This window comes from Myotis daubentonii, chromosome 1 (genome assembly GCF_963259705.1).
Source record: "Myotis daubentonii chromosome 1, mMyoDau2.1, whole genome shotgun sequence".
Lineage (NCBI taxonomy): Eukaryota > Metazoa > Chordata > Mammalia > Chiroptera > Vespertilionidae > Myotis > Myotis daubentonii.
In genome coordinates, this window is record NC_081840.1 from 77,462,214 (window position 1) to 77,486,824 (window position 24,611).

Here is a 24,611-nt window from a genome sequence, read left to right on the forward strand (position 1 = left end):
ACAAAACAGATATCATCCAGAACCATGGGAAGGCTGACTGAGTGGAAATTATACAATTAGAAGGAAAGAGAAAAGTGCACTGAGACTGGGAGGAGGTGTGGAAGTGTGGAGGTACTGAGACGCATGCAGAAACTGGCTGGCAACTGGATACGCTGTTGTCTTTTTCAATCGGGAGGGAGATACAAGTTCCTGACTGCTCTGAACTCCAGTTCCGGGTGAGACTCTGGGGACCCAGACTCACATGGGGGAAACTGGACTGTCTGGCATCAGGCTGGAACATGAGGGTGGCTTGCTCTCAGAGGTGCTCCCAGCGATCATTGTCCCTGCACAGGCCTGCGAGACAGAGACCCAGGGACCCATCTGGGGCAGGGCCGATGGGAAACCATTGCTGTTTGCACTGCCCCGTGATTCCCTGAGTCCACGCCCCACCCAATTTACAACCCCATCCAAGCTGTGCACAGAGGCTTTTGCATATAAATGGCCTGGCCTTTTGCAACCTAACCTAACAAACTGAAGCTGGGTCAAAAAACCCCAGAGCTTCCAAAAGAAAGCCTAAGGCTCATTAGCAGCCTGCATTACTTCACAGCTGTGCCTCATCTGGGCACCTCCAAACCCCAAACAAAGAGGATGAATCTGCAGATCTCTTTGTAGCTCCTGCTGGGTGACCTCAGGCAGTGCCTGACTTTGCACTTCCTTGGAGGTCCAAGAGCCAGTATACCCAGTGGGTCAAAGTGAGACCACACCAGATTACAACTCTTCAGATCCATAAGAGATACACTCAGTGGGTAGACTCAATGAGCACCAAAGCCCCACTGAAGCAAGTCTTGCCCCATAAGGGTGTCTCCAGCACAGAAGTTCTCCCATTGTAGACACAACTGGTCCTCACAGCCAGTTGGTCTGGAAGTCAATTCCTCCCAGTGATACCAACAGCAATCAAGACTTAACTACAACAAGACTGTGCACAAAGCCCACAAAGGGGTGCACCAAGAGTGTCCACCTCAGGTAACTGGGGAGGCTGAGCCACTGGGCCCTATAGGACACATAGCACACAAAGCCACTCTATCAACACAGGGAAGCAGCCAAAATGTGGAGACAAAGAAACATGTCACAAATGAAAGAAATGGAGGAAAGCAAACTACTGGATATAGAGTTCAAAACCATGGTTATAAGGTTACTAAAGAATCTTCTAGAAACCTCCAAGAAATTTAGTGAGACCCTCAAGGATATGAAAAAGGACCAATTAGAAATTAAGCATACACTGACTGAAATAAAGAATAATATACAGAGATCTAACAGCAGATGAGAGGACTCCAAGAATCAAGTCAAAGATTTGAAATATGAAGAAGCAAAAAACACCCAACCAGAAAAGCAAAAAGTAAAAAGAATACAAAAATATGAAGATAATATAAGGAGCTTCTGGGACAACATCCGAATTATAAGGGTGCCAGAAGAAGAGAGAGAGCAAGATATTGAAAACCTATTTGAAGAAATAATGACAGAAAACTTCCTCTACCTGGTGAAAGAAATAGACTTACAAGTTCAGGAAGCACAGAGAACCCCAAACAAAAGGAATCCAAAGAGGACCACACCAAGACACATCATAATTAAAATGCCAAGGGCAAAAGACAAAGAGAGAATCTTAAAAGCAGCAAGAGAAAAACAGTTAGTTACCTACAAGGGAGTACCCATATGACTGTCAGCTGATTTCTCAACAGAAACTATGCAGGCCAGAAAGGAGTGGCAAGAAACATTCAAAGTGATGAATAGCAAGAACTTACAACCAAGATTACTCTACCCAGAAAAGCTATCATTCAGTCTTAAAGGTCAGATAAAGAGCTTCACAGATAAGAACAAGCTAAAGGAGTTCATCACCACCAAACCGGTATTATATGAAATGCTGAAGGATATCCTTTAAGACGAGGAAGAAGAAGAAAAAGGTAAAGATAAAAATTATGAACAACAAAGTGACAACAAATACACATCTATCAACAAGTGAATTTAAAAATCAAGTGAATAAATAATCTGATGAACAGAATAAACTGGTGAATATAATAGAATCAGGGGCATAGAAAGGGAGTGGACTGACAATTCTCAGGGGGAAGAGGGTGTGGGGGTTTGGGGGTGTGGGAAGAGACTGGACAAAAATTGAACACCTATGGACGAGGACAATGGGGAGTGTAAGGGCACGGGGTGGGGTGGGAACCAGGTGGAGGGGAGCTATGGAGAAAAAAAAAGAGGAACAACTGTAATAATCTGAAGAATAAAGACTCATTTTTTAATAAATAAATAAATAATTCAACAACATGATGAAATCACTGAAACAGTCACAGGTAACAATCATAGATGTGTGGAAACCAGAAGAATTAAGAACCTTTGAGACATGTCTGAAGAGATATGGACAAATGTAACAAGTCCAGAAAAGAAAGATAAGACTGGGGAAGGAGTCTGAAATAATATCATGTGGAGAAACAGGGATGTCATGTGAAGAAACCAGAGATATTTATAAGAAATGCCTTTTTTAAAACAGAGAACAAAACTGCCCTTGGGTTTCCAGAAAGATACAGTGTGAAATGCACAGCTTGTCACCAACTCTGCTTGACCTAGCATAACTGGCTGAAGTCTAAGGATCATGGGGCTTCTATTCCCCACTTAACCCCACTCCCAGGATTCCTAGTTGCTACTTTTGATTCTAGATTTATCTTGGGGTTTTTTTTCATCAGAGTATTTGACCTACATAACAAATGGTTCTGTATCTTGCCACTAGGTGGCAATGTGGGCATTTTATTTAAAAGATCAGCCAGTTCCCTGTGCAGGCAGCCTTAGGATAAATGCATTAAAACTAATGCAAACGTGTGCATTTGTGCTGCCTCTGATGGGCTGGAAATCCCGTTTGATTTGTAAAGTAAACACCGAGGAGTTATAATAATAAAAGACTCCTTTGACAAACTAACGTATATTTCAAATCCTCTCACAGAGACCTGTGTGAGCCTCAGCTACAATAACAATGACGAAGACTTGGCAAATTTTGGTGGCTATTCTGTGGCTTCAGTTAAGCTGTAAGTTGGGGGTTTTCTGATTATGGGAACAAGAAGACTAAAGGGATACGTTTTCAAGACTCTGAGGCGGGAGGTAAGGGACTCCAAGAAGCTAAACTTTAGTGCGCTCTGGGAAATGGGTAAAGGAAAGAAATTTGTAGAAATTTTGCAATAATGGTAATATTCTGTGCTTGACCATGTCTTTGAGAACAGGGGTCAATGGCAAAAATGGAGTGGAGCAGAGTCCCCAGCACCTGAGTGCCCAGGAAGGAGAAGTTATCACAATCAATTGCAGTTACTCCATAGGCATGACCACCTTACACTGGATGCGACAGAATCCTGGAGGAGGCATCGTCTCCTTGTTTATACTGAGCTTAGAGATGAAGAAGAAAGGAAGAATAAGTGCCACAATAAACACAAAGGAGAGTCGCAGCGCCCTGCACATCTCAGCCGCCCAGCCCAGAGACTCTGCCGTCTATCTCTGTGCTGTGGAGACACAGTGCTCCCCAAGCATCTGGAGGCCGTACCCAAACTCTGAAGCTGAGACATCATTTCTTCTCATTCTTGTCTTTCCAGACTTGTCTGCCTCTTTCCTTGGACAGATGATGTAAGTTTGTTAGGTTTATTAAAAGTTAAGATGTTCTCCCTGTGGGCCACCTATAATCTCTAAAGCATTATCACCACTATATTCTAATAAGTGTATCAGGATATACTAATATACTATGTTAAAATACATAGATTCTGGAGCTTAATTGCCAGAATATAAAAATCCTGGTTCTGCCATTTATTAATTGGATAATCTTCTCCACGTTACTTAATTTCTCAGTTTTTCCTCAACTATGAAAAAGGGAACCATGTTGATCACAGTACCTAACTCCTAGAGGGGCTTACATGAGATAATATATGTGAAGTGCTTCAAACAGGCCCCAGCACATGGTCAGTCTATTATTAGTACAGGCTTATATGCAACATGAATTTGTTAATACTCACCTATAGGTTAATATTTCAAATCTTTGGAGAAATAAATGGAACATAAATAACAAGCACCTAAAATAACTTTATTTTCCAAATTCTTTCCTCATTTCCAGAAGTAGTTGGCCTTTGCAATTGTATGGGCAAAAGCATCGAGTGTATTCAGAAAACCTGGAAGAAGGATGACTCTGTGGTTTGGTTTGTGGCGTGGAGATGAAAGGCTGGTAAGTGTGGTCCTGGGGAAGCTCAATGACTTCTGCAGAAAAAAACAAAATACAGCTTCTAAGTGTCTCACACAGAGATCCCTAATGGAAAACTGCAGTTATAAAAACTTATGAAACAAACTCTCAAACACAGTGGTTCTAAATCATTGATTCTCTACCTTTATAACACCAGGGACTCTTTATATTATCATTCCCACCACAATGAAATTCTTAATGTTGAAACGTAAGTATTATTACTATCATTGATCTTGTTAGTTGACAAAATAAATTGTACATATTAACTTATAATTAAGTCTTTTTCTTTTAAAATCAAAGTTTTTTGTAGAACTACTACCTGCACATATCTAAAAAGTATTTACAATAGTGTTACAAAGGCCTGTTTCCCTCATCAGCTGCACCACCCCCTCAAAAAAAAAAAAACAGCAATACTATGCTCTATCCCCACCTTCCAATCCAACTCCATGTTAGCAATTTCTAAATAATATGCTTATAACCTTGATTTATCAATAGTAGATATTATCTATTTACTTCCTTTTATGGTAGTATACTAGCACTCTCACCTTCCCAGTATAGTTATATCACAATATGGGATTAAGATGATAATCAGTACATATATGATTACAACCTTGTGAATATGTCACTGAATAGCTAAAATGAATGCGATGAATACAGTTCCTCTATGTTACAACTCATTTATTTAACAACTGCCTCAGTTTCTCATTTATTTTATATCAATTTTCTTGAGTTCTTCAATAGGTTTTTATAAAAATTTGTTAATAATTTCCCCCAAATGCATCAAACATATCTAGTATCATTGTTTTTCTTTTTTCTCTACAGAGTCCTTGTTCCTTGGCCTCTATCCTTTGCCCCATGTGCACTAATTGCTCTTGCAAATGCTATTCTAGGACTTTTTTACTTAACTTACCTTGTTAACTATATTGCATCTTGTAACTCACATATCTTCATTTCTTGGTTTATTCCTTTTTTTTTCTTTGCTACATTCTCCAAAACCTTCATAGTAAAGGATATTTGGGATTTTTTTCATGTCTGAAAATATTTTTATTCTACCCTCACACGTGGCTGATATTTTAACTGGATATAAAATTATAGGTTGAAATTCCTTCAGTATTTACAGTGTTTAGGATTTTATTTATAATGGGCTACCATAAGGGAAATAGTTTTTATACTATTTTTACTGATTTTTTTAATGTGAAGAAGAGTAGATGGACATTCAGTTCCATTCTTAGTGTTTCCCTCAGTATTTTGAAAACATCATTCCACTATTTCCTAATTTCCAGTGTTGCTGTTAAGAAGTGTGATGCCATTTTGACTCATTCTCTTTTATGACCTTTTTATTCTCTCTGAACAGATTTAGGATTCTGTTTTCCCCCTAGTTTTCTAAAATTCCACTTCAGTAACTATGTGTGCATGAGCAGGCAGATGCCGTGAACAAAATGTGCCAAGACAGTCTGGCATCAGAGAGCAGCAGCTCTCACCGCTCACCTCACAGCTCTGTTCACTTTGTAGTGTCCTCACTCTTCGGCCTGAGTAAGACTGTTGTCTAAGGAAGTTGGAGGCACAGCTTGCTGTTCTGCATCTACCACATTTGTGAGAAATTGAAAGGATGAAACATTTCCTCAGCAAGAAAAGTTTCTTCATTAAAAAAAAGAAGAAGAAGAAGAAGACAAATAATGCTGAACCATCTTTCCTGAATGGGAGTCAGCACATACATTTTTTTTTCAAAGATACTAGGTATCTTAAACATGCTATTTTATTCATTTAATAAATATTGATTGAGGAGCTATTGTGGATGAGATACTTTTCTAGACTTTGCATACACAACAATGAACAAGACAAAGCCCTTCCAACCATGAAGCGCATGTCTGTAGAGTGCAGAGAGAATCATAAAAATACAGGAATAAACAAATAAATCCAGTCATTACACAAGTATCTATTGTGCACCTATTTAGAACATACTATTTACTAGGTATGTTCTAAGTCCTGAGGTTGTAGCATTAAACAAAGTAAACCAAAACTAATCTACCCACATGGAATTTATATTCTAGTGAATAAATGAACAAGGTAAACCAGATATAAATGTTCAGAGGAAAATAAATGAGGGTGATATGATAGAGAGTGGGGAATACTTTCATTGAGTAGTCAGAGGAAAAGTTTACTGAGGTGATGTCTGAGCTGAAACCCAAATGGAAAGAAAGAGCACGTTGTAATGATATGAGGAGAAAGCATTCTAGGAATAGGAGAAGCAATTGCAAAATGGGGGAAGCCTGATGTAGTCCAGGACCAGGAATTAGATGAGCAGAGCCAAGGCATAGTGAATGAGATAGAGGCTGATACAAGATGATTCCTTGGGGTGTCATGTAGAGTCTCATAAAAGCCATGGGGAGCTACATTGGGAGTTATAATAAGTATAATGAGAGTGATAAATAGGTCAGTGGCATGGTTTGATTTACCTTTCTTACATTACTTGGCTCCACTGTGGAAAGTAGATGAGGAGAGTGGAGGCAAAAGGGTGGGTAGGGAGGCAGGGGGTGGAGCACAGAGGGAGGAGGAGAACATTTAGTAGACTGTGGAAATGTTAAAATAATTCATGTAAAAATGATATTGTTTTGGACTATGATGGAAACAGTGGCAATAAAAAGAAATATGACATATATTTGATAGTAAAATTAATAGGATTTACTCATGGAGTAAATGAGGGGAAAGGCAAAGAAAAAAGAGCAGAACCAAGAATGACTTCTTCTTAAATGCCTAAACAAGTGAATACATCTTGATATGAGTTCCTGACATACGTTAAGACTAGAATAGGAGCAGGTTTGAAGAGAAACCAAGATTTGTGTTTTAGCCACGCTGGGTTTATGATTCCCATTAGAAATCCAGGTGAAGAGGTCATAGAGGAAGTTAGATAAATGGGTTTGGAGCTTAATGGAAAGGTCAGGGATACAGATAAAACTTCAAGTGTCACTGACATGTAAAAGGTACAAAGGCCAAGGGGCATGTGAGACAGATTTTCTAGGGGAAAATAGTGAAGAAATGAGACGTTGGGTCAGACTCGCACTCTAACGTGAAGAATGTGAGCAGAGAAGGGAAAGACAGCGGCAAAGGAGACTGTGAAGGAAAAGCCAGAAGTTAGGGAGGAACCAAAAGAGTTAAGAGAGGAGACTGTACCGGTGTAGCATAGGGCAGTGACAGCGAACCTCTGACACGCGAACTCATTTTTTTGGTTGATATTTCTTTGTTAAATGGCATTTAAATAATATAAAATAAATATCAAAAATATGAATCTTTGTTTTACTATGGTTGCAAATATCAAAATATTTCTATATGTGACATGGCACCAGAGTTAAGTTAGGGTTTTTCAAAATACTGACACGCTGAGCTCAAAAGGTTCTCCATCACTGGCATAGAGGATACTGGTCTGTGAGAGGCTGAGCAAGATAATAGAGAGGTGACCAATGGATTTGCAACAAGGAGGTTCTAGTGAATTTGACAAGAACAGTTGCAGTGAGTAGTAGGAATGGAAGATGAATTAAAATTGGTTTGGGAGCTAATGGGAAGTAAAGAAATAGAAGCAGAAAAAATAGTTCATTTGAGAAATTTTGTTGGGAAAAGAAGCAGAGAAATGGAGCAATAGCTGAGGACACAGAGGTTAGGGAACAATTTGTTATTCTATTGGTTGGTTTATTTTTTAAAAAGTAGACAACAGAGTATGATTTCTGAAAAGAGATCTATTTTAAGGTGCTATTTTATTGTTGCTATAGGTAGAAATTCATATCTAACTTATAAAACTGAAGATATTTGAGATAAATCACTAAATAAATGCAAATGACTCACTTGCAGAAAAGTGACCTCCCGGGAAATTGCTTAACATTCTTACTTATAATTTAAAGTATCTTCTGCATCAGCCCCGAGGTCTGAGTAACTCAGGTCTAAAAATTTTTAGTTGAATTAGCATATGTCCTGGTTATATGCCTTATTAAAGCAGTTCCTGAATCTCTTGTAGGATAACAAATATATGGAAAACTAAACGGATGACTGTGGGAAGACTAATATTGTATCAGCCAATGTGAAATTCTGAAGGGAAAGGAGACATTTTCAATCATTTTCTAATAAATCTCATGAAGTTAAAAACTAAGTTCTTATAGAAAATAACTGTCCCGGTTTATGCATCTGAGTAAATTGCAAAATGTTTACCCACTACATTTTGAGTCACCAGATCAGCCATATTCAATGTCTTTTCTGCTCCTACACAAATGACTAATGGCTTTCACATGTATTACAAACCCGCCCCCCACCCCACCTCATGCCTAGTGGGGGTCATATGCTGTTTTTAAGCCCAAGAAACAAAATACCATGACTGAAAACCACTAACCTGGATACTTACTAGAATAAATAGCTTGGGTTAATATGGAATTTGGAGTAACCTTGAAATATGGGCATTTGTTAGTAGAGGCCTCAGAGGAACACACATTCCCTGTTCGGGAGCCCTGCTGACAGCATGTTAGAATGGAGGCAGTGATTGGCAAACAGTAGTTTCAAATAGGCACATAAACCAACATTGAGAAACAGTAAACACATAAGATAATTCATTTGGACACTTTTATATGCAGCATGTATAAGATTTAAAATAACATTCCCAAGTTAAACTGAAAACATTACTATGTAAATGCCGCAACTAAGTCAAATGAACGAATAAATACCAGCCTTGCAAATTGGTCTCTGTTAAGGGCACTCAAAGGCACAGGATTGCATGCTGCTCTCTAAAGAAATGTCTCCTCTGTATCAATCTTTTCTGTTTTGACAGCAAACCCATTGACCAGCATGTGTTTTGGAATTTCTGAACGATTGACCTTCAAGGCCTAACAAACATTCGGTCTCCACCTTCTTAGAAACCTCAGAGGAGCCACCATTGCCAATAAAAAACATCATAAATCTAACCCAAAAACTGCATCACTTCGAAAAGAGAATAGGCATCTCATTCCCTGCATTGTTTGTACACATCTGTGTCAGTGGTCCTGTCGAATTGGCCACGCCAGCAGGAGGTCATCAATCAGCTGGTGTCAGCAAGCACAAGTACAGAATGGCTTAATGGAAAAATGGGGCCTTTTCTTATTCCCTATTGTCACCTACTGAAATGTAAGTTGCTTGCTGATCTCATCACATTGAGTTATGTTTTAGTGAAGGATTGAAAAGACCCAGCCTGCACATATTCCTGAGGTTTTTAAATAATGGCTCAGTGAACAGATGTGTGTTTGCTCCCACCAGCTCTTTGTGGAAATGAATTTTTATGAGCCCAAAACATCCTTGATCCAGCCCTGATTAAAAGTCAAGTTAAAACTAAATACCATTATTTGGGGGGAGGGGATATGTTAGAAATCTCAGGAAGTTATTGACACAAGTACTTCTGAGACTAAAAAATGCTGGGTTAACAATAAGCCTTTATTGAGTAAAAAGAATTAATAACACAAGACAGATAAAAAGCACAGGCTCCAGGTACAGACTGTCTACATTTATGTCCTTCATATTTTAGTTCTGTGACCCTGAACAAAATACTCCACACTTCAGTCTTTTTGAAAAATTGAAATAGTAAATAATATGTACCTCATAGAGATGCCAGTGCCTGGCACATAATAAACCTTCAATTAATGCTAGTTGCTATTTGCAATAGGTAGGTAAGAGGAGCAATTAATGAATAGTTAAGTACCAGAGACTATAAAATGTAAGCTAAACCCATGTTTGTGTCTTATATAATAATAATAAAGTTTTCTGTTTACCTCTGTTAACTAAAAAGAGCCAAGAGCTTTCCCATAAGTTTGAAAATTCTATCCTAATGGTTCCAAGAACTGTTAACTGGGAATGTTTGCTACAGAAACCTTACTTGTGAGATGTTTGTTACAGAACACTGATTATTGTCATTATAAATTGTGTTTACCATGGGAGGCTCTGCTGACTCACCAACTTGTGATTAGTAAACAGCTAAATGTAGCTTTGCTGATTTAGGTCTAACTTATTTAATCAATGTAAAAGGACTGTGCAGAATCTCCCACATTTAGGAATACAGCTAAAGGCATTCTTCATTGTAAAAGTGAATTTGAAGAAGAAGAAAAAAGATGATTCTAACAGATTTACTTTAAATCATAATACAATATCTCTACTTGAAATGACAAAAATACCTTCTGTCTGACAACATTCAGCCTACTTTCAAATTTATTCAGTGTCTTCTCAACTTCAAAAGCACTTGAAAACCCATAAAAGAGGGGGGAAATGTCTTTTTATACTTTTAAGAGTTACATAAAGGATATTTTTCAAAAGTTTTTTATGTTTAGCATGTCTTCAATGAGTAACTCTTACAATACTCTGAGAGTATGATAGTGATGACAAAAACAACACCATTCCCTTCTCATCTTTAACTGCATGGAACAATGTAATGTGTTCTTTTCCTAAACTCTCTGACTCCACCAGGATGAGGAGATGGGGAGGACTAAGGGACTCTTCGGTTGGTTTCCCATGGCCTGGAGTGAACAAAAAGGGAAGAGAGAAGAGTGGGAGGGCCAATGCTGATGACAAGGCCCATTTCCCGTTGTGCATAGGAGGTCAGCAGGTGCCCAGATGTGTTCCTTCCTCCACGCACTCACTTTTTGTGGGGAAGCACAGGGCTTGGTTGGAAGGTCTGTAAGGAGGAATCTCTGAAAGGTCAGAGACCTCTGGGGGACCTTGTTGAAGGCAGCAGCCCCTGCCTTGACTTTTCCAAACAAATCTGACCCCCGGGTGTTTTACTAGAATCTTTATGCTTAGACTTCAAAGACACTACAGATGCAGGTGCTTTCTCAAGGATACTTACCCTGCTGAGTGTATCTAGAGGTTAATTTTAGTTCAAGCTGTTGCGGCAATAAAAGCCTAAGGAGGCAGGTGAACAGGGCTATTTGCTCCTAAAGCAAACAGGGCTATTTGCTCCTAAAACAGCCCCTTAGCCTCTCTTTCACAGAAATGTGTGTCAGAATAATCTATTTATCCATTGCTCGGGGTCTGCTGGTCAACCCTGACAAAGTGGTGCCCTGTGTGAGGAGACAAGTGGTGCCCCATGTGAGGAGGCAGGAATGCAATGAAATGCAATGGAACTCTCAAAAACGAAAAGTAAGAAAATGAAAGCAACTGCACAGTAAGTCATTGGAGCCCACTTGGAATTTCCAACTTCGAGGCAATTGTTTCTCAGCTAAGGAATTCACTATCTCTGTTATGCTTCTTAAGAATGTGAGTGTTGGGGGCCAGATATAAGCTGGCAAGGTCCTTGCACCTGAAGGGGCTAGCAAGGCTGGGACCCTTACCCACACAGTTTTCCCAGACTTGTTTGGATGGCGATTATCAGTAGAATGAGAACAGCCTTTCATGGCTTACCAAGAAGTCTGTAACTATTTACTGAGATATGCTGTACCGAGAACTTGTCCTTCTGCTGTGTCTCTCCCTTAGAGATTAAGAGGAACAAAGAATACATTCCTCTTGACAGACCTCCTATTCAGTGTGTTGTGTATAAATAGGATTGTGTGACTAATAAAGTTGCTGTAGTTCCTCAAATGAGCTGCAGTCCTCCCGACCCCGCTTTCCTGACTTTCTTTCTTTTCTCAATTCCCACCTCCCTGCCTCAGCCCGGCTCAACCCTGTCAGGCTGGCCCTGACATGTGAGTATGTTTTCCATTCGAAAAATAAGCCCATTTCTGAAAGTAAGGAAAAAATGTTTTTCCTGTATTTGCCCAGGAAGCAAAGGTTTTATATTTATTATTATATGTTAATCAGGAACTTGATTACTTTAAATAAATAGATTTAATGCTGTTTAATAATAATGACAACAATAATAATATATTGTAATATATTATTGTTATTATTTTAAATCAGGGTTTGAATGTTAAGATTTGCTTTTCTACTTATGAAGAAAAATTTTATACTTAAGGTATATGGGAAGTTCTGTCAAATAAGAAAATAATAATTATATTCTATTTAAATATGCATATTAAATATACTCTAATATGCTTTCATTTATAAGTAATTGTTGTAAGTTATAATATTGTGGAATATTGTGTTTTATAGAAAGAACAAGATTCCATGTCATTTATATTACTCTATAGAGTATCTGGGTTTATAGAAATACTAGCAAGAAAAATCAGGAGAAAAAGAATTTAATTATAGGACTAAATGAACTAAAAATAATTGTGGTTTTGGTAATTATTGTTCTCATAGCAATGTGTTTGTTTGCATAGATCTAATAAGAATCTGATTTCTTCATAACAGGACATGAGTCAGTTTCCAATTGTAGTTTTATTAACCAAAACTTTGCTAGAATATCATGTCTGAAAAAGAGACATGCCAGGACTCTGGATGTCACCAGAAGCTCTAAGGAATAGAGATTAACTTTGAAGCCAATAAGCCCCTTGGATAAACAGCCTGGTACCTTGCTTGGTCACGTGGTTCGTGGCAGTCTTTCCAAGTAAGGAACAAAGATTGCTTTCCTGAGAGATGGCATGAAAGAAACCTCAAGGCACCTGTAAGGACCTCAACTGGAGGAATACACCCCAATTCTGTAGGTATTGCAGGCAAAGCTTGATGGCAGCTGTGTGGCTTGGCTTCTTTGCCCTGGAAGAAAACTTTCTCATGAGATTCCAGCAAAGTATATTTTTTTAAAAAATAGCCTATATAATCAACTGTTATTCTTATTATGTTTATGAAAACAAACAGGCCAAATTATAACTAGACTTAATACAGTAATTAAACTAGTCTTTAATAAAAATAAAGGTGATTTTTAGGGAGAAAATTTATTTCAACAGAAAATTATTAAAAACTGTTCTAACTTTTGCCCAATAATACTAAATTTTATACCACAGTTTGTCTCCACCAGATTACAAGTCCTACTTACACCTAGGAAATACCACCTCTAGGCACCATTGCCACCTCCTTCTGTGCCCAGGCCTCATCGTCCCTCTGACAGAGAGCAAGGATCTCTTGGCTCTGAGAGAAACTTTCAACCCACCTCAGCATGAAGCAGTTACAGAAGAGACTGGCATCAGAGCCAAGATCCTTAATGGGAATATAGTAGGCAGTTGGACAGACATGAGCAGAGCAAGGAGGATAGGTCCACTAGAGAAGAGAAAGACTCTGAGACATACTTCTCTCCACTCAAATTGCTCTAAAGCTAGGAATAAAGGAACCTGTGCAACTAACCTTTAATCCTAACTAATTAGAAGGAATTTATGGTTTTCATGTAACAGAAGGTATAGAGATAAAGGAAAAAGAAAGTGAAGTAGACGAACTGAAAGGGTATATGTAAGTTGCAGAGGGTCTGTATAAATTGCAAAAGGTATGTAATTTACAGAAGGTATATATAAATTGTAAAAGGTATGTATAAGTTACAGAGGATCTGTACAAGTAAAGAAGAACTAGAGTTAAGGAAGTAAAAATTATAAGAAGAAATATAAAGAAAGGAATATAACAGGAAGAAATGAAATTAGAGTAGAAATACATAAGAATAATTGTGAAAGTTAGAATGTTTATAATAGTCATAGAAAGTTTATAAAGAGAAATATTAAAAGGAATTATAAGTATATTGTATAATAAATCTGATAGAGCACCTGAATTAATCTAAAAATTAATCATATTATTTTAAATCTTAGAACACATATACTTATATGTGAATAGTGGGTTAAGTTTTTCTTAAAGTTTTCTTTTCAAGACCTGCATGAAGTAATTAGGAAGGTAACTCAGCTGTGAATCCAGCAAGCAGAACTGATAAGCACAATCAGACTGACCCACCAGGAGTCAACATCATCTTGTCAACATCAGCTCATCGCCTGACAATAGCTGATGTCTACAGTCCCCAGACCTGCATGTAGCTACATTCCTCACCCTAGCCCCTTTCCCTGTCCCCTACACCTTGCTAGAAGGCAAGATCTAATGCCTGTAAACACCCTGTCTTCTTAATAAAACTAACCATTGCTGTCATAATAATGCTCTTTGTTTTTCTTATAGTCTACAAAATCGAACTTGAGCAGTAAATGTGCTTTGTGAACCCCGACCTTCCAAAGCATAAAGTTCTCTGCCTCCCTCTGTCTTCTGCAGCCAACAAGACAAAAAGGGGGGCGACATGGGGAAGCATGGGACTTGGTTGGAAGGTCTGTAAAGAGGAATCTCTGAAAGGTCAGAGACCTCTGGGGGACCTTGCCAAAAGCGGCAGCCCCTGCCTTGACTTTTCCAAAAAAAATCTGACCCCCCGGGTGTTTTAGAATCTTTATGTTTAGACTTCAAACGTCCTTTTTGAAAGACACTACAGATTCAGGTGCTTTCTCAAGGATACTTACCCTGCTGATAGCATCTAATAGTTAATTTTTGTTCAAGCTGTTGTGACAATAAATGCCTAAGGAGGCAGGTGAACAGACTGCTCCTAGAGCTAAACAGCCCCTTAGCCTCTCTTTCACAGAAACATGTGTCAGAGTAATCTATTCATCCGTTGCTCAGGGTTTGCCGGTCAGCCCCAGCAACTTTTGACTTGGCTCTTAACTTCCCCCAACCCGCACTAAACCTTTGTAATAGATGTCCAGAATTGCCTACAGGAACTAAGTGAGCCACCAGACACCCGGCAAGCAGGCTCCAGAGGAGACTGTGAATGAAGGCTCTGGTCCCCCAGTAGGAACTTTGCCCCTCCTGCCAGGCCTGGGAACTCAAACTGAGCACCAAAGAAATGAGGACCATGAGATAAGTCCGGGTATCAGGCCAAAAGGTGAGATTAAAGATGGTGTTCAAATAGCTGAATTCCTGACTCTTATTTTGCAACTGGTCACATCCCACACTTTTAATCTTGCGCCAATCCTGAGTAAGATATGTTCTATTCCTATGTCCCATCTGTTGGTGGGATGTCCCAACCTGTTTAAACATGGGCAACTCCTTCTTAAAGTCAAAAATTTGCACATAGTAATAAATTTTTCATATTCATTGATTAAAAAAAAAGTATCATGACGACAGTAACACATTTGAATATTTTTTTTTTTTTACTAAACACAATACATCCATGTATATTTAACCTAGGACAGTGGTGGGCAAACCGCGGCTCTCGAGCCACATGCAGCTCTTTGGCCCCTTGAGTGTGGCTCTTCCACAAAATACCAAGTGCGGCGCACACATACAGTGCGACTGAAACTTTGTGGCCCATGCGCAGAAGTCGGTTTTGGGCCTGGGCGAGTCTATTTTGAAGAAGTGGCGTTAGAAGAAGTGGGGGGTGTCGGTCGGTGGGGCAACGGGAGGGAGACGAGGTGCAGGCTGGCCGCGGGATATGCAGTGCCAGTGCGGGGGAGGTACATTGTTTTGAGGTACGTTTGCTGAGGTCGACCCCTTTCAACTCTCCCATCCACACTTGTCTTTCTGAAACAAGTATACAAGACAAGACCAGTGTGGATGGGAGAGTTGGAAGGGGTCGACCTCATCTAACGTACCTTAATCAGACTGAGGATGTTTTTAGCAAAGGCCAGCTTAGGAGTACCCTAATTAATTTAATAACAATGTACCTAAATATATAGTTTAAGCTTAAAAAAATTTGGCTCTCAAAAGAAATTTCAGTCATTGTACTGTTGATATTTGGCTCTGTTGACTAATGAGTTTGCCGACCACTGACCTAGGAGGACAAATATGCATTAAAAATTATCACAGTGCCTGATACAGTGAAAGCACTCAATACTTTAGCTATAATTACTGCTGTTGTTGATGTTTATTCAACCCATATATAATGCTTGGTGCACATGAGGGGTTCTCAGATCCCTTATAGTTACTCAAGGACACATAAGCTATATTACTAGATTCTAAATTTTTATTGGCAGGAACTTTGATTCATATTTCACCACCACCAGCAGCAGCACCTAGCACTGTGTCTTGCTGATAGGTGATTCTTGATAAATTACTTGAATTGAATCTACCTCCCTAAGATGCCATGAAGACATGAAGTATCTTGATTTTGCTCCTCAGCATTTTTAACTTCATTTTCTTTTTCAAATGTGTAGGTTTCTGCTTTATAAAAACAAAAATAAGAAAATTGATCCTAATGTTATCCATGAAAGGTGATAAAAGTTTTCTAGGGAAGGAGTAGGTATGGCAGAATTCTGTCAGAATTGTTTGCAATATGGCCTGAGGATAATTTTACTCTAGAAACCAGGATGTTTTCTAAGAAGGACTCAGCTTCTGCTTACCCCAACAACAAACAAAATTGGCCTGATAACTTGAGAATAATCTAAGTTCTTGTCCTTTTATAGCAAATCCGGTTTGTGTCCCCCAAAATAAAGAGCATTTATAAATAAATAATAAAATTAACACCTCAATAGAAAAGCAAACAAATGTTATGAAAAAGAAGTTCTTATAAGAAACAATAAAAATGGCTAGTAAGTATTTTAAAATATATTCAACCTCACAAATAACTAAAAATATAAAATCAAATAATAAAGATATACATTTTATACCAAAATGATAGGGTTTGAGGGGAGAAAGATCCTTTCTAGAATAATGAGAGGGTGGTGAAACACACTATTATATAGTACTAATTATCATGTAAACAAGTACAACCTTTTTGAAAGCTAATTTTGCAATATTTACTAAAACCCTTAATTAGGTTAGTATTATAACTTGAATACCCATCAATAGTAGACTGGTGGGCTAAATAATGGAATGTCCATATGTGGTAGTTTGCAAAAATGGGCACAATTGCATGTATCTCCCTGAATTCATAGCCTTTACAACTTTGCAGCTCTTCCATGAAGAGATAGACTCTATTTCTTCATCTCTTAAGTCTGGGCTGGCATTGTGATTTGCCATGGCCAATAGTATATGGCAGAAATGACAGTGTGAAAGTTCTGAGTCTACACCTCATAAGAACCTATATTCTCCTGACTGCCCTCTGGGACCTCTGTTTTTAGCATGTGGATATACCAGTGATGGCGAACCTTTTGAGCTTGGCATGTCAGCATTTTGAAAAACCCTAACTTAACTCTGGTGCCATGTCACATATAGAAATTTTTTGATATTTGCAACCATAGTAAAACAAAGATTTATATTTTTGATATTTATTTTATATATTTAAATGCCATTTAACAAAGAAAAATCAACCAAAAAAATGAGTTCACGTGTCACCTCTGACCCGTGTGTTATAGGTTCGCCATCACTGGGATATACCCAGACTAGCTTCCTGGAGGATGAGAGACCACATGGACCAGAACCAAGTTAGTCCACTCCCACTGAGGCCCTGGATTATGTGAGATAACCCAGCCAAGATCAGCTAAGTTGACCTGGAGCTGATCACAGTGGATCTCAGATGCATGAAGGACACTAACCAAGATTAGAAGAAACACCCCGTTGAGTCTCACTTAAATTATTTACACAGCCACAGCAACTAATCTAGAATATCATGATTATTATGTAGCCATTAAGAGGAATATATTAGAACAATGTGCATTGGCCTGATGTTTATGATATATTGGAGAAAGAAAGTTAAAAAATATTGCTTATAGTAAGATTCAACTTTCTACAAGAGCAAGACAAAATAAAACAAAAGCCTAATAGTAAGGCATGTGTGGACATGCACCATTGTTACTGCAGGAAGGTAAGCTTGGCAGTAGGAGGATGAAGGAGGGAGCAAGAGGACAGAGAAGATTAACTTTTTGCTTTACCCATTTCTGTAATGTATGATGGTAACAGTCAACATGAATCATTTTTGTAATTTATATATTTAGCTTCTTAAGAAAAGTTATAATGGCCAATGTGAAAGTGAAAAGCTAAGGAGTGCTTTGGAGCACCCAAAGGCTTCTGATGGAAAACACGGTGGTGGGAAAAATATGTGCTTTAGACTCCAAGCTTTGCTAATGGGGTGGAGAGAGAGACTATGCGCTTGTCCCATTAATTCTACTCCTGCAAATTTAATTCATAGGACATAATCATAAGTATGCATAAATAATTATACAGAAGTATTTTATTGCACACTTTATTATGTCAAAAATTGAGGAAAATATAAATGTCTATTAGTAGGAGAATGGTTAAATAAATAAATCATGGCAATTTCTATCCAAATGCAGCCATTAAAACCATGCTAACGATCTGGAAATATTATTCCTCTTAAGGGAAAAAAACACAATAAACAGAAGTGAATACATCACATTGTTATGATTTTGTAAATGTACATATATAAAGTTAATACATCAAGTTGTCAACTAAGCTTGTCTCTTTGATTTAAAAGGTGATTTTTATTTTCTTTATATTTTCTCTGGGTTTTCCCATTATAGATAATGATTATTCATTCTTTTGAAATTAGAATTAAAAAACACATACTACTATAAATATTTTAAAAGAAAACTTGGAGGGTGTGGAAGGAGAGACATAGTAGAGAAAACAGTGAGAAAATACTAGAAAATCTACTTTTACTTAACTTCAGTGACACTGAATTAAAGACTGTCAAGCAAGAGTCATTCCATCAGGGGTATGAAACAACGTAGATAATAATCTATACATATAAAAAGCTAATGTGCTATGTGTCCATCCGGGTAATGACATCATGTAGCCATGCCTGGCTTCCTCTCCCTAGTGATGACTTGCCTCCTTGCAGTTTCTTCAGCCCAGGAACACGACTTGCTTTATAGCCAGGTGGAAACATTTCACACTTTAACCAAATATCTGTGAAGCGTTTCCCATGCCTCATCTCATTTGATCCTCACAGAAGTCCCGGAGTAGGTAGATAGGAAACTTGGTGGAATCCTATTTTCTTTTCATTAGCCAGAAAATGGAGATTTAGAAAGTTTAGAAACTTGATCCAAATGAAAAGAAGTAGGAAGTGGTGGACCTTGAAAATGACTTCAGGTCTTCTCACCGCGCAGAATATAGCCAAACACTGCTGCGGTTAAATATTTTACCCTTTGCTCTCCCTGTGTGATGTTCAATAATAATGTGCTTCGTGTTACATTTACTGCTGTGTTGCTGACAATTACCTGAAAGGGAAGTTGCGGTGCTTCACTGGGTTGGACAAAGTTTAGCTACATCAGAAAGCAGGTCTCATTAAGCAATTTTATTCTATATACTAGAGGCCCAGTGCATGAAATTCGTGCATGAGAAGGTGTCCCTCAACCTTGCCAGCACCCTCTCCAATCTGGGACCCCCAATTGGGCCTAAGCTGGCAGTCGGACATCCCTCTCACAATCCAGAACTTCTGGCTCCTAACCGCTCACCTGCCTGCCTGCCTGATTGCCCCTAACTGCTTCTGTCTGCCGACCTGATCACCTCCAACTGCCCTCCCCTGCCATGACCCACCTCCTCCACCGGGACCCACCTTCTCCGTGTGAGGCGGCATAGACCCCGGGACCGGCCTCCTCCACACCGCACAGAGCCGCAGGATGCCCAAGCCTCACCGCGCAGAGTGACCACTGGGCCCCACCTCCACTGTGCATGTGACCATCCTGTGGCGGCCATCTGTGGTGGCCATCTTGTGGTGGCCATCTTGTGACGATGTCACACTAGGGTGTCACACAAAGGCGTGACACCACCTAGGCTTTTATTATATAGGAAGGATATAAAAGGCTAAGTTGACTCGTGCATGCGCGATACATGTAAAGTTCTTGCTGGCACCAATTGCACATGTGTGTTTCCATCTGTCATTTTCAATTATGAATTTGGTTGACACTTCTATTATAGAGAAAAGGCTAATAGCAATATTAAAATATTTCTTCTAATTAATTTCCTTTCAATGTGCACAAATTCCTGCATCAGGCCATTAGTATAGAATATTTATATAGAGAGAGTTGGCCTCAAGATAAGCAAGGAAGTTCCATCCATTAAACAGAAGGAAAGGCTGAGAACATGGGTACAGATGCAGTAGAGTTGGAAGATTTGGAGTGAGAGAATGAAGAAATTGTGCTTCAGTTACTTCTATTTTCTTAATGAAATAAGATGTGAGACTATTAGTTCTCCAGTTGCAATGCAATGAAAAAGCCCATATTCAAGAAAATTTCTGATCACTCTTAATGGTTATCTATCCCTTTTGCGGGGATGAGTGAAGAAATAAGATTATAGAACAAAGTTTGTGGTCATATTTAGCTAACATTTGTGTTTATTAAATAAAACACATATGAAATGATAAAGAAATAATTTAGTCAATAAGAAAATGGTTTCCAATGAAAAGACCTACTAAATAAAACAGGTATACCATTTATGATACCAATAATAGTACTCTAAGACAATGGACATTATTACCTACTAGAGACCCAGTGCACGGATTCGTGCACTAGTGGGAGGGCATGGCCTGCAGGGATCAGCCCACTGTGGGAATGCCGCTCATCCTGGTCAGCTGAGCGGCTGTGGACCCACCCTCTGAGCGGCTGCTCCCACAGTGAGAGCAGCCGCTCATCCCAGTCAGCTGAGTGACACGCTTACTGTGAGAACTCACTGACCACCCTAGGACTGGCCCATGATCAGATGTGGGCATCTTCCCCAGCTGCCCATGGCTGGCCCCACCCCCTGCCACCACACACCCTCAGTTCCCCAATTGATATCAGGTGACTGTAGCCTGACAGCCGGGGGAAGGGACTGAGAGGTTGGCTGTTCCCTCCCGTTCGCTGGCCCTGCCCCTGCTACAGGTAGCCCTCTCTGTGTGGGGCAACTGGCAGGGTTGGGGCCTTCGCCTGGCACCACCCACATCCCCCGCCACCCACCCCCAGTTCCCCGTTCACCATTGGGCGATAGTAGCCTGCCGGCCAGGGAAAGGGACTGAGAGGTGGTCAGTGTGCCTCATAGTGACTGGTCAAGCGGTTGTTTTGGTTGTTCCCCCATTAGGGTCAATTTACATATTACCCTTTTATTACATAGGATAGAGGCCTGGTGCACAGGTGGGGGTTGGCTGGCCTGCCCTGATGGGGGCCCCGGATTGGGGTGGGGGGTCCCTATTGGGGGTGGGGCTGGCCAGGGCAAGGGGCCACAGGTGGTTTGTAGGGCAGCCACAACCCTGATTGGGGTGGGGTCCCCGCTGGGAGGTGGGGCCGGCAGGGGTGAGGGGCTGTGCTTATTCTGGTCTCTGGTCATTCTGGTTGTTCTGCTGTTTTGGTCTCTGGGCTTTTATTATATAGGATAATAAAAGCATAATATGCTAATTAGACCAGACGTCCTTCTGGACGACCTTCCAGAAAAAGCCTGGGCTGCAAGGGATGCCCGGGTCCTGGGTGCCAGAGGGAAGCCAGTGCTGGCAGCCAGGGGAAGGAAGGCCTCCTCTTGCATGAATTTTTTGCATTGGGCCTCTGGTCCTATCTAATAATAGACAAACATGGTAATTAACCATACCTCCGCTACGCTTCCCATTGGCTAATCAGCAGGATATGCAAATTAACTTCAAACAAAGATGGCTGCCGGCAGCCAGGCAGCTAAAGCTAACATGAGGCTTGCTTGCTCCAGTGATGGAGGAAGCCAAGGTTCCCCATCTGCCTCGGCCTGCTCTAAGCTACACTCTAAGCAACAAAGTTGCAATTATAGAAGCTAAACAAGCTCCAGATACTTGCTTTCAGCCAGTTTTGGCCTCAGAGCATGGAGCAGCAGTGATGGCAACAATGTTTCAATTATAGAAGCTAAACAAACCCAGATACCCGCTTTCAGCCAGCCACGCTTCAGAGCTGGAGTCTGCTCTCAGCTCCAGTGACAGCTATAGAAGGTAAATAAATCCCAGAATTAAAAAAAAGAAAAAAGAAAAAAAGGAGAGGCTGGGATACACCCAGACTGGCCTGGAACCCCAGTGGGGACCCCACCCTGAAGGGGGTGTGACCAGCTGCAAACAGCCATCAGCCCCTCATCCAGGCTTGCCAGGCTCCCCAGCGAGACCCCCACCCTTGTTTTTTTGTTTGTTTGTTTGTTTTTTAACAATCACATAAGGAAGCATTTATTTGAGGTTTAACATGAAATCATACAAATAAAATTTGTATAAACACAAATCCACATTGAATCATAACACAGATAGCAAAAGGCAAAGTAAAAACAAAGAAAACTAATTGGCGGCTATATACAGTTGGACACAGTTGTGGCTTATACACTAGAAAGTATTTTACAAAATAATCATCTTAGAGCAAGAGAAGATCAATCTTCAATGGCGTCCTGACAGATGGGTTACTTTAGCAATCCCTTCCTGTTTTCTCCAATGTCCTCCTTTAGTATGGCTGATAATTATTTTGGTGATTGCCTCCCCCTCGAGACGCCTTGCCATAAGTGCTCTGTTGGCCACTGTAGTCTACATACCCCTGTCCATATCCATAGTTCCCATAGTTATACCCAGTATAATCATAGCCGCCATAGCCACTATAGTTTTGATCACCACCATAGGCACTATTGTAATTTCCATATCCTTGATCATAATAGTTATTAAATCCTTGGTTCCAGTTTTGGCCCTGACCTCGGCCTCGACCCCTAGTACCACCTCTTCCACCAGCTGCAGCACCTCTTCCTCCCTTTTGTTGTTGCTGTTGTTGCCTATATACCTCTTTGGGTTGGGCAACTTTGATTTCACACTTCCCAGAACCAATTTGATGATATCTGCTTTCTAACAATTTCTTTACTGGCTCCTCATCTGTATATGTGATAAAACAAAAACCTCTTCTTTCATTTGTTTTTGTATCCATGGGAAGTTCAATATTTTCAATCTCTCCAAAGGCTCCAAAATATTCTTTAATTTGTTCTTCAGAAGTATATGGGCTCAATCCACCCACAAAAACCTTTTTGGGGGGCTCCTTCCCTTTTAAAGCCCTGATCCAGGACACCCTTCAGGGCAAACCAGCCAGCCCCCACCCGTGCATCAGGCCTCTATCCTATATAGTAAAAGGGTAATATGCAAACTGACCCTAACAGCAGAAAGACTGGGAATGACTGGTCACTATGACACACACTGACCACCAGGGGGCAGACACTCAATACAGGAGCTACCTCCTGGTGGTCAATGCGCTCTCACAGTGGGAGCTCTGCTCAGCCACAAGCCAGGCAGATGGCTGCCAGTACAGTAGTGGTGGTGGGAGCCCCTCCTGCCTCCTCAGCAGTGCTAAGGTCTGCCCCCCGAGGGCTGCCGGGCTGCCAAAGGGATGTCTGATTGCCATCTTAGGCCCAATCCCCCAGGGAACAGGCCTAAGCCAGCAAGTGGTCATCCCCCAAGGGGTCCCAGACTGCAAGAGGGCACAGGCCAGGCTGAGGGACCCCTCACCCCGAGTGTACAAATTTTTGTTCACCAGGCCTCTAGTCCCATATATAAAAACCCTGGGTCCATCACAACCAGAGGCTCAACCAACCGGAAGTCAGTCCTGGAGTCAGCGCTGGGTTGCCATGGCGACCCAGCACTGACTGCTGTGGCTACAGGCACAGTGACCCAGCACTGACTGCTGAGGTGGCTGCAAATCAGGCCTGGAGAGAGGCCTGAAGAGAGAAACAGGGTCTGATCCTTAGCCTCTGTGGCAGCTGTTGATCAGCACTTGCCTCTCTCTTTCTCTCCAGCAGCCGCACCTCCATTTCTCTCCAGGCCTCCACTGAGGCTGCTGATCAGCCCCACCTTTCTGATCAGGCCTTGTTCATAGGACCAGAGACGCGACCGGTATAGAAACTGACCAATCAGCCAAAACCGGTTTGGCTCAGTGGATAGAGTGTCGGCCTGTGGACTGAAGGGTCCCAGGTTCGATTCCGGACAAGGGCATGTGCCTGGGTTGTGGGCACATCCCCAGTGAGAGATGTGCAGGAGGCCGCTGATCGATGTTTCTCTCTCATCGATGTTTCTAACTCTCTATCTCTCTCCCTTCCTCTCTGTAAAAAATCAATAAAATATACTTAAAAAAACAAAAAGAAACTGACCAATCAGAACCAAATCTAGGTGAACTGTGAGGAGCCAATGGCTGCCTAGGAGGCAGAGCTTTTGACACTGACTGGCATAAAAACCAACCAATCAGAACCAAATTGGCCAGCAGAGGAGGGCAGTTGGGGGCTAGATCAGGCCTGCTGCAGAGGAGGGTAGTTGGGGGCAAGATCAGGCTGGCAGGGGAGGGCAGTTAGGGGTGATCAGGCAGGCAGGGAAGGGCAGTTGGGGGTGAGATCAGGATGGCAGGGGAGGGCAGTTGGGGGCAAGATCAGGCCAGCAGGGGAGGGCCATTGGGGGCAAGATCAGGCTAGCAGGGGAGGGCAGTTGGGGGCCATCAGGCAGGGATCAGGCCTAAACCAGTAGTCGGACATCCCCTAAGGGGTCCCAGATTGGAGAGTGTGCAGGCTGGGTGAGAGACACCCTTCCTCCAGTGCACGAATTGCATGCACTGGGCCTCTAGTATTCAAATAATTATCTTTCTAAACACCTTCA

At 40.8% G+C, this 24,611-nt stretch overlaps 1 protein-coding gene and 1 gene segment (V, D, J or C); one reads left to right on the forward strand and one right to left on the reverse strand.

The window, feature by feature from the left end:
• The first annotated feature begins 2,908 nt into the window (after window positions 1-2,908).
• Window positions 2,909-4,223, forward strand: LOC132240070 (T cell receptor alpha variable 41-like). The segment is given in 3 exon segments: window positions 2,909-3,056; window positions 3,249-3,642; window positions 4,124-4,223. Coding segments are annotated over 3 exon segments (516 nt in total).
• Window positions 4,224-22,156: 17,933 nt separating this feature from the next.
• LOC132228087 (heterogeneous nuclear ribonucleoprotein D-like) overlaps window positions 22,157-24,611 on the reverse strand; it is a 53,409-nt gene continuing 50,954 nt past the window's right edge. Inside the window, exon 4 of the mRNA XM_059683947.1 lies at window positions 22,157-23,044. Coding sequence (XP_059539930.1) covers window positions 22,438-23,044 — 607 coding nt within the window. The 3' untranslated portion in view covers window positions 22,157-22,437. The remainder of the gene's footprint in view (window positions 23,045-24,611) is intronic.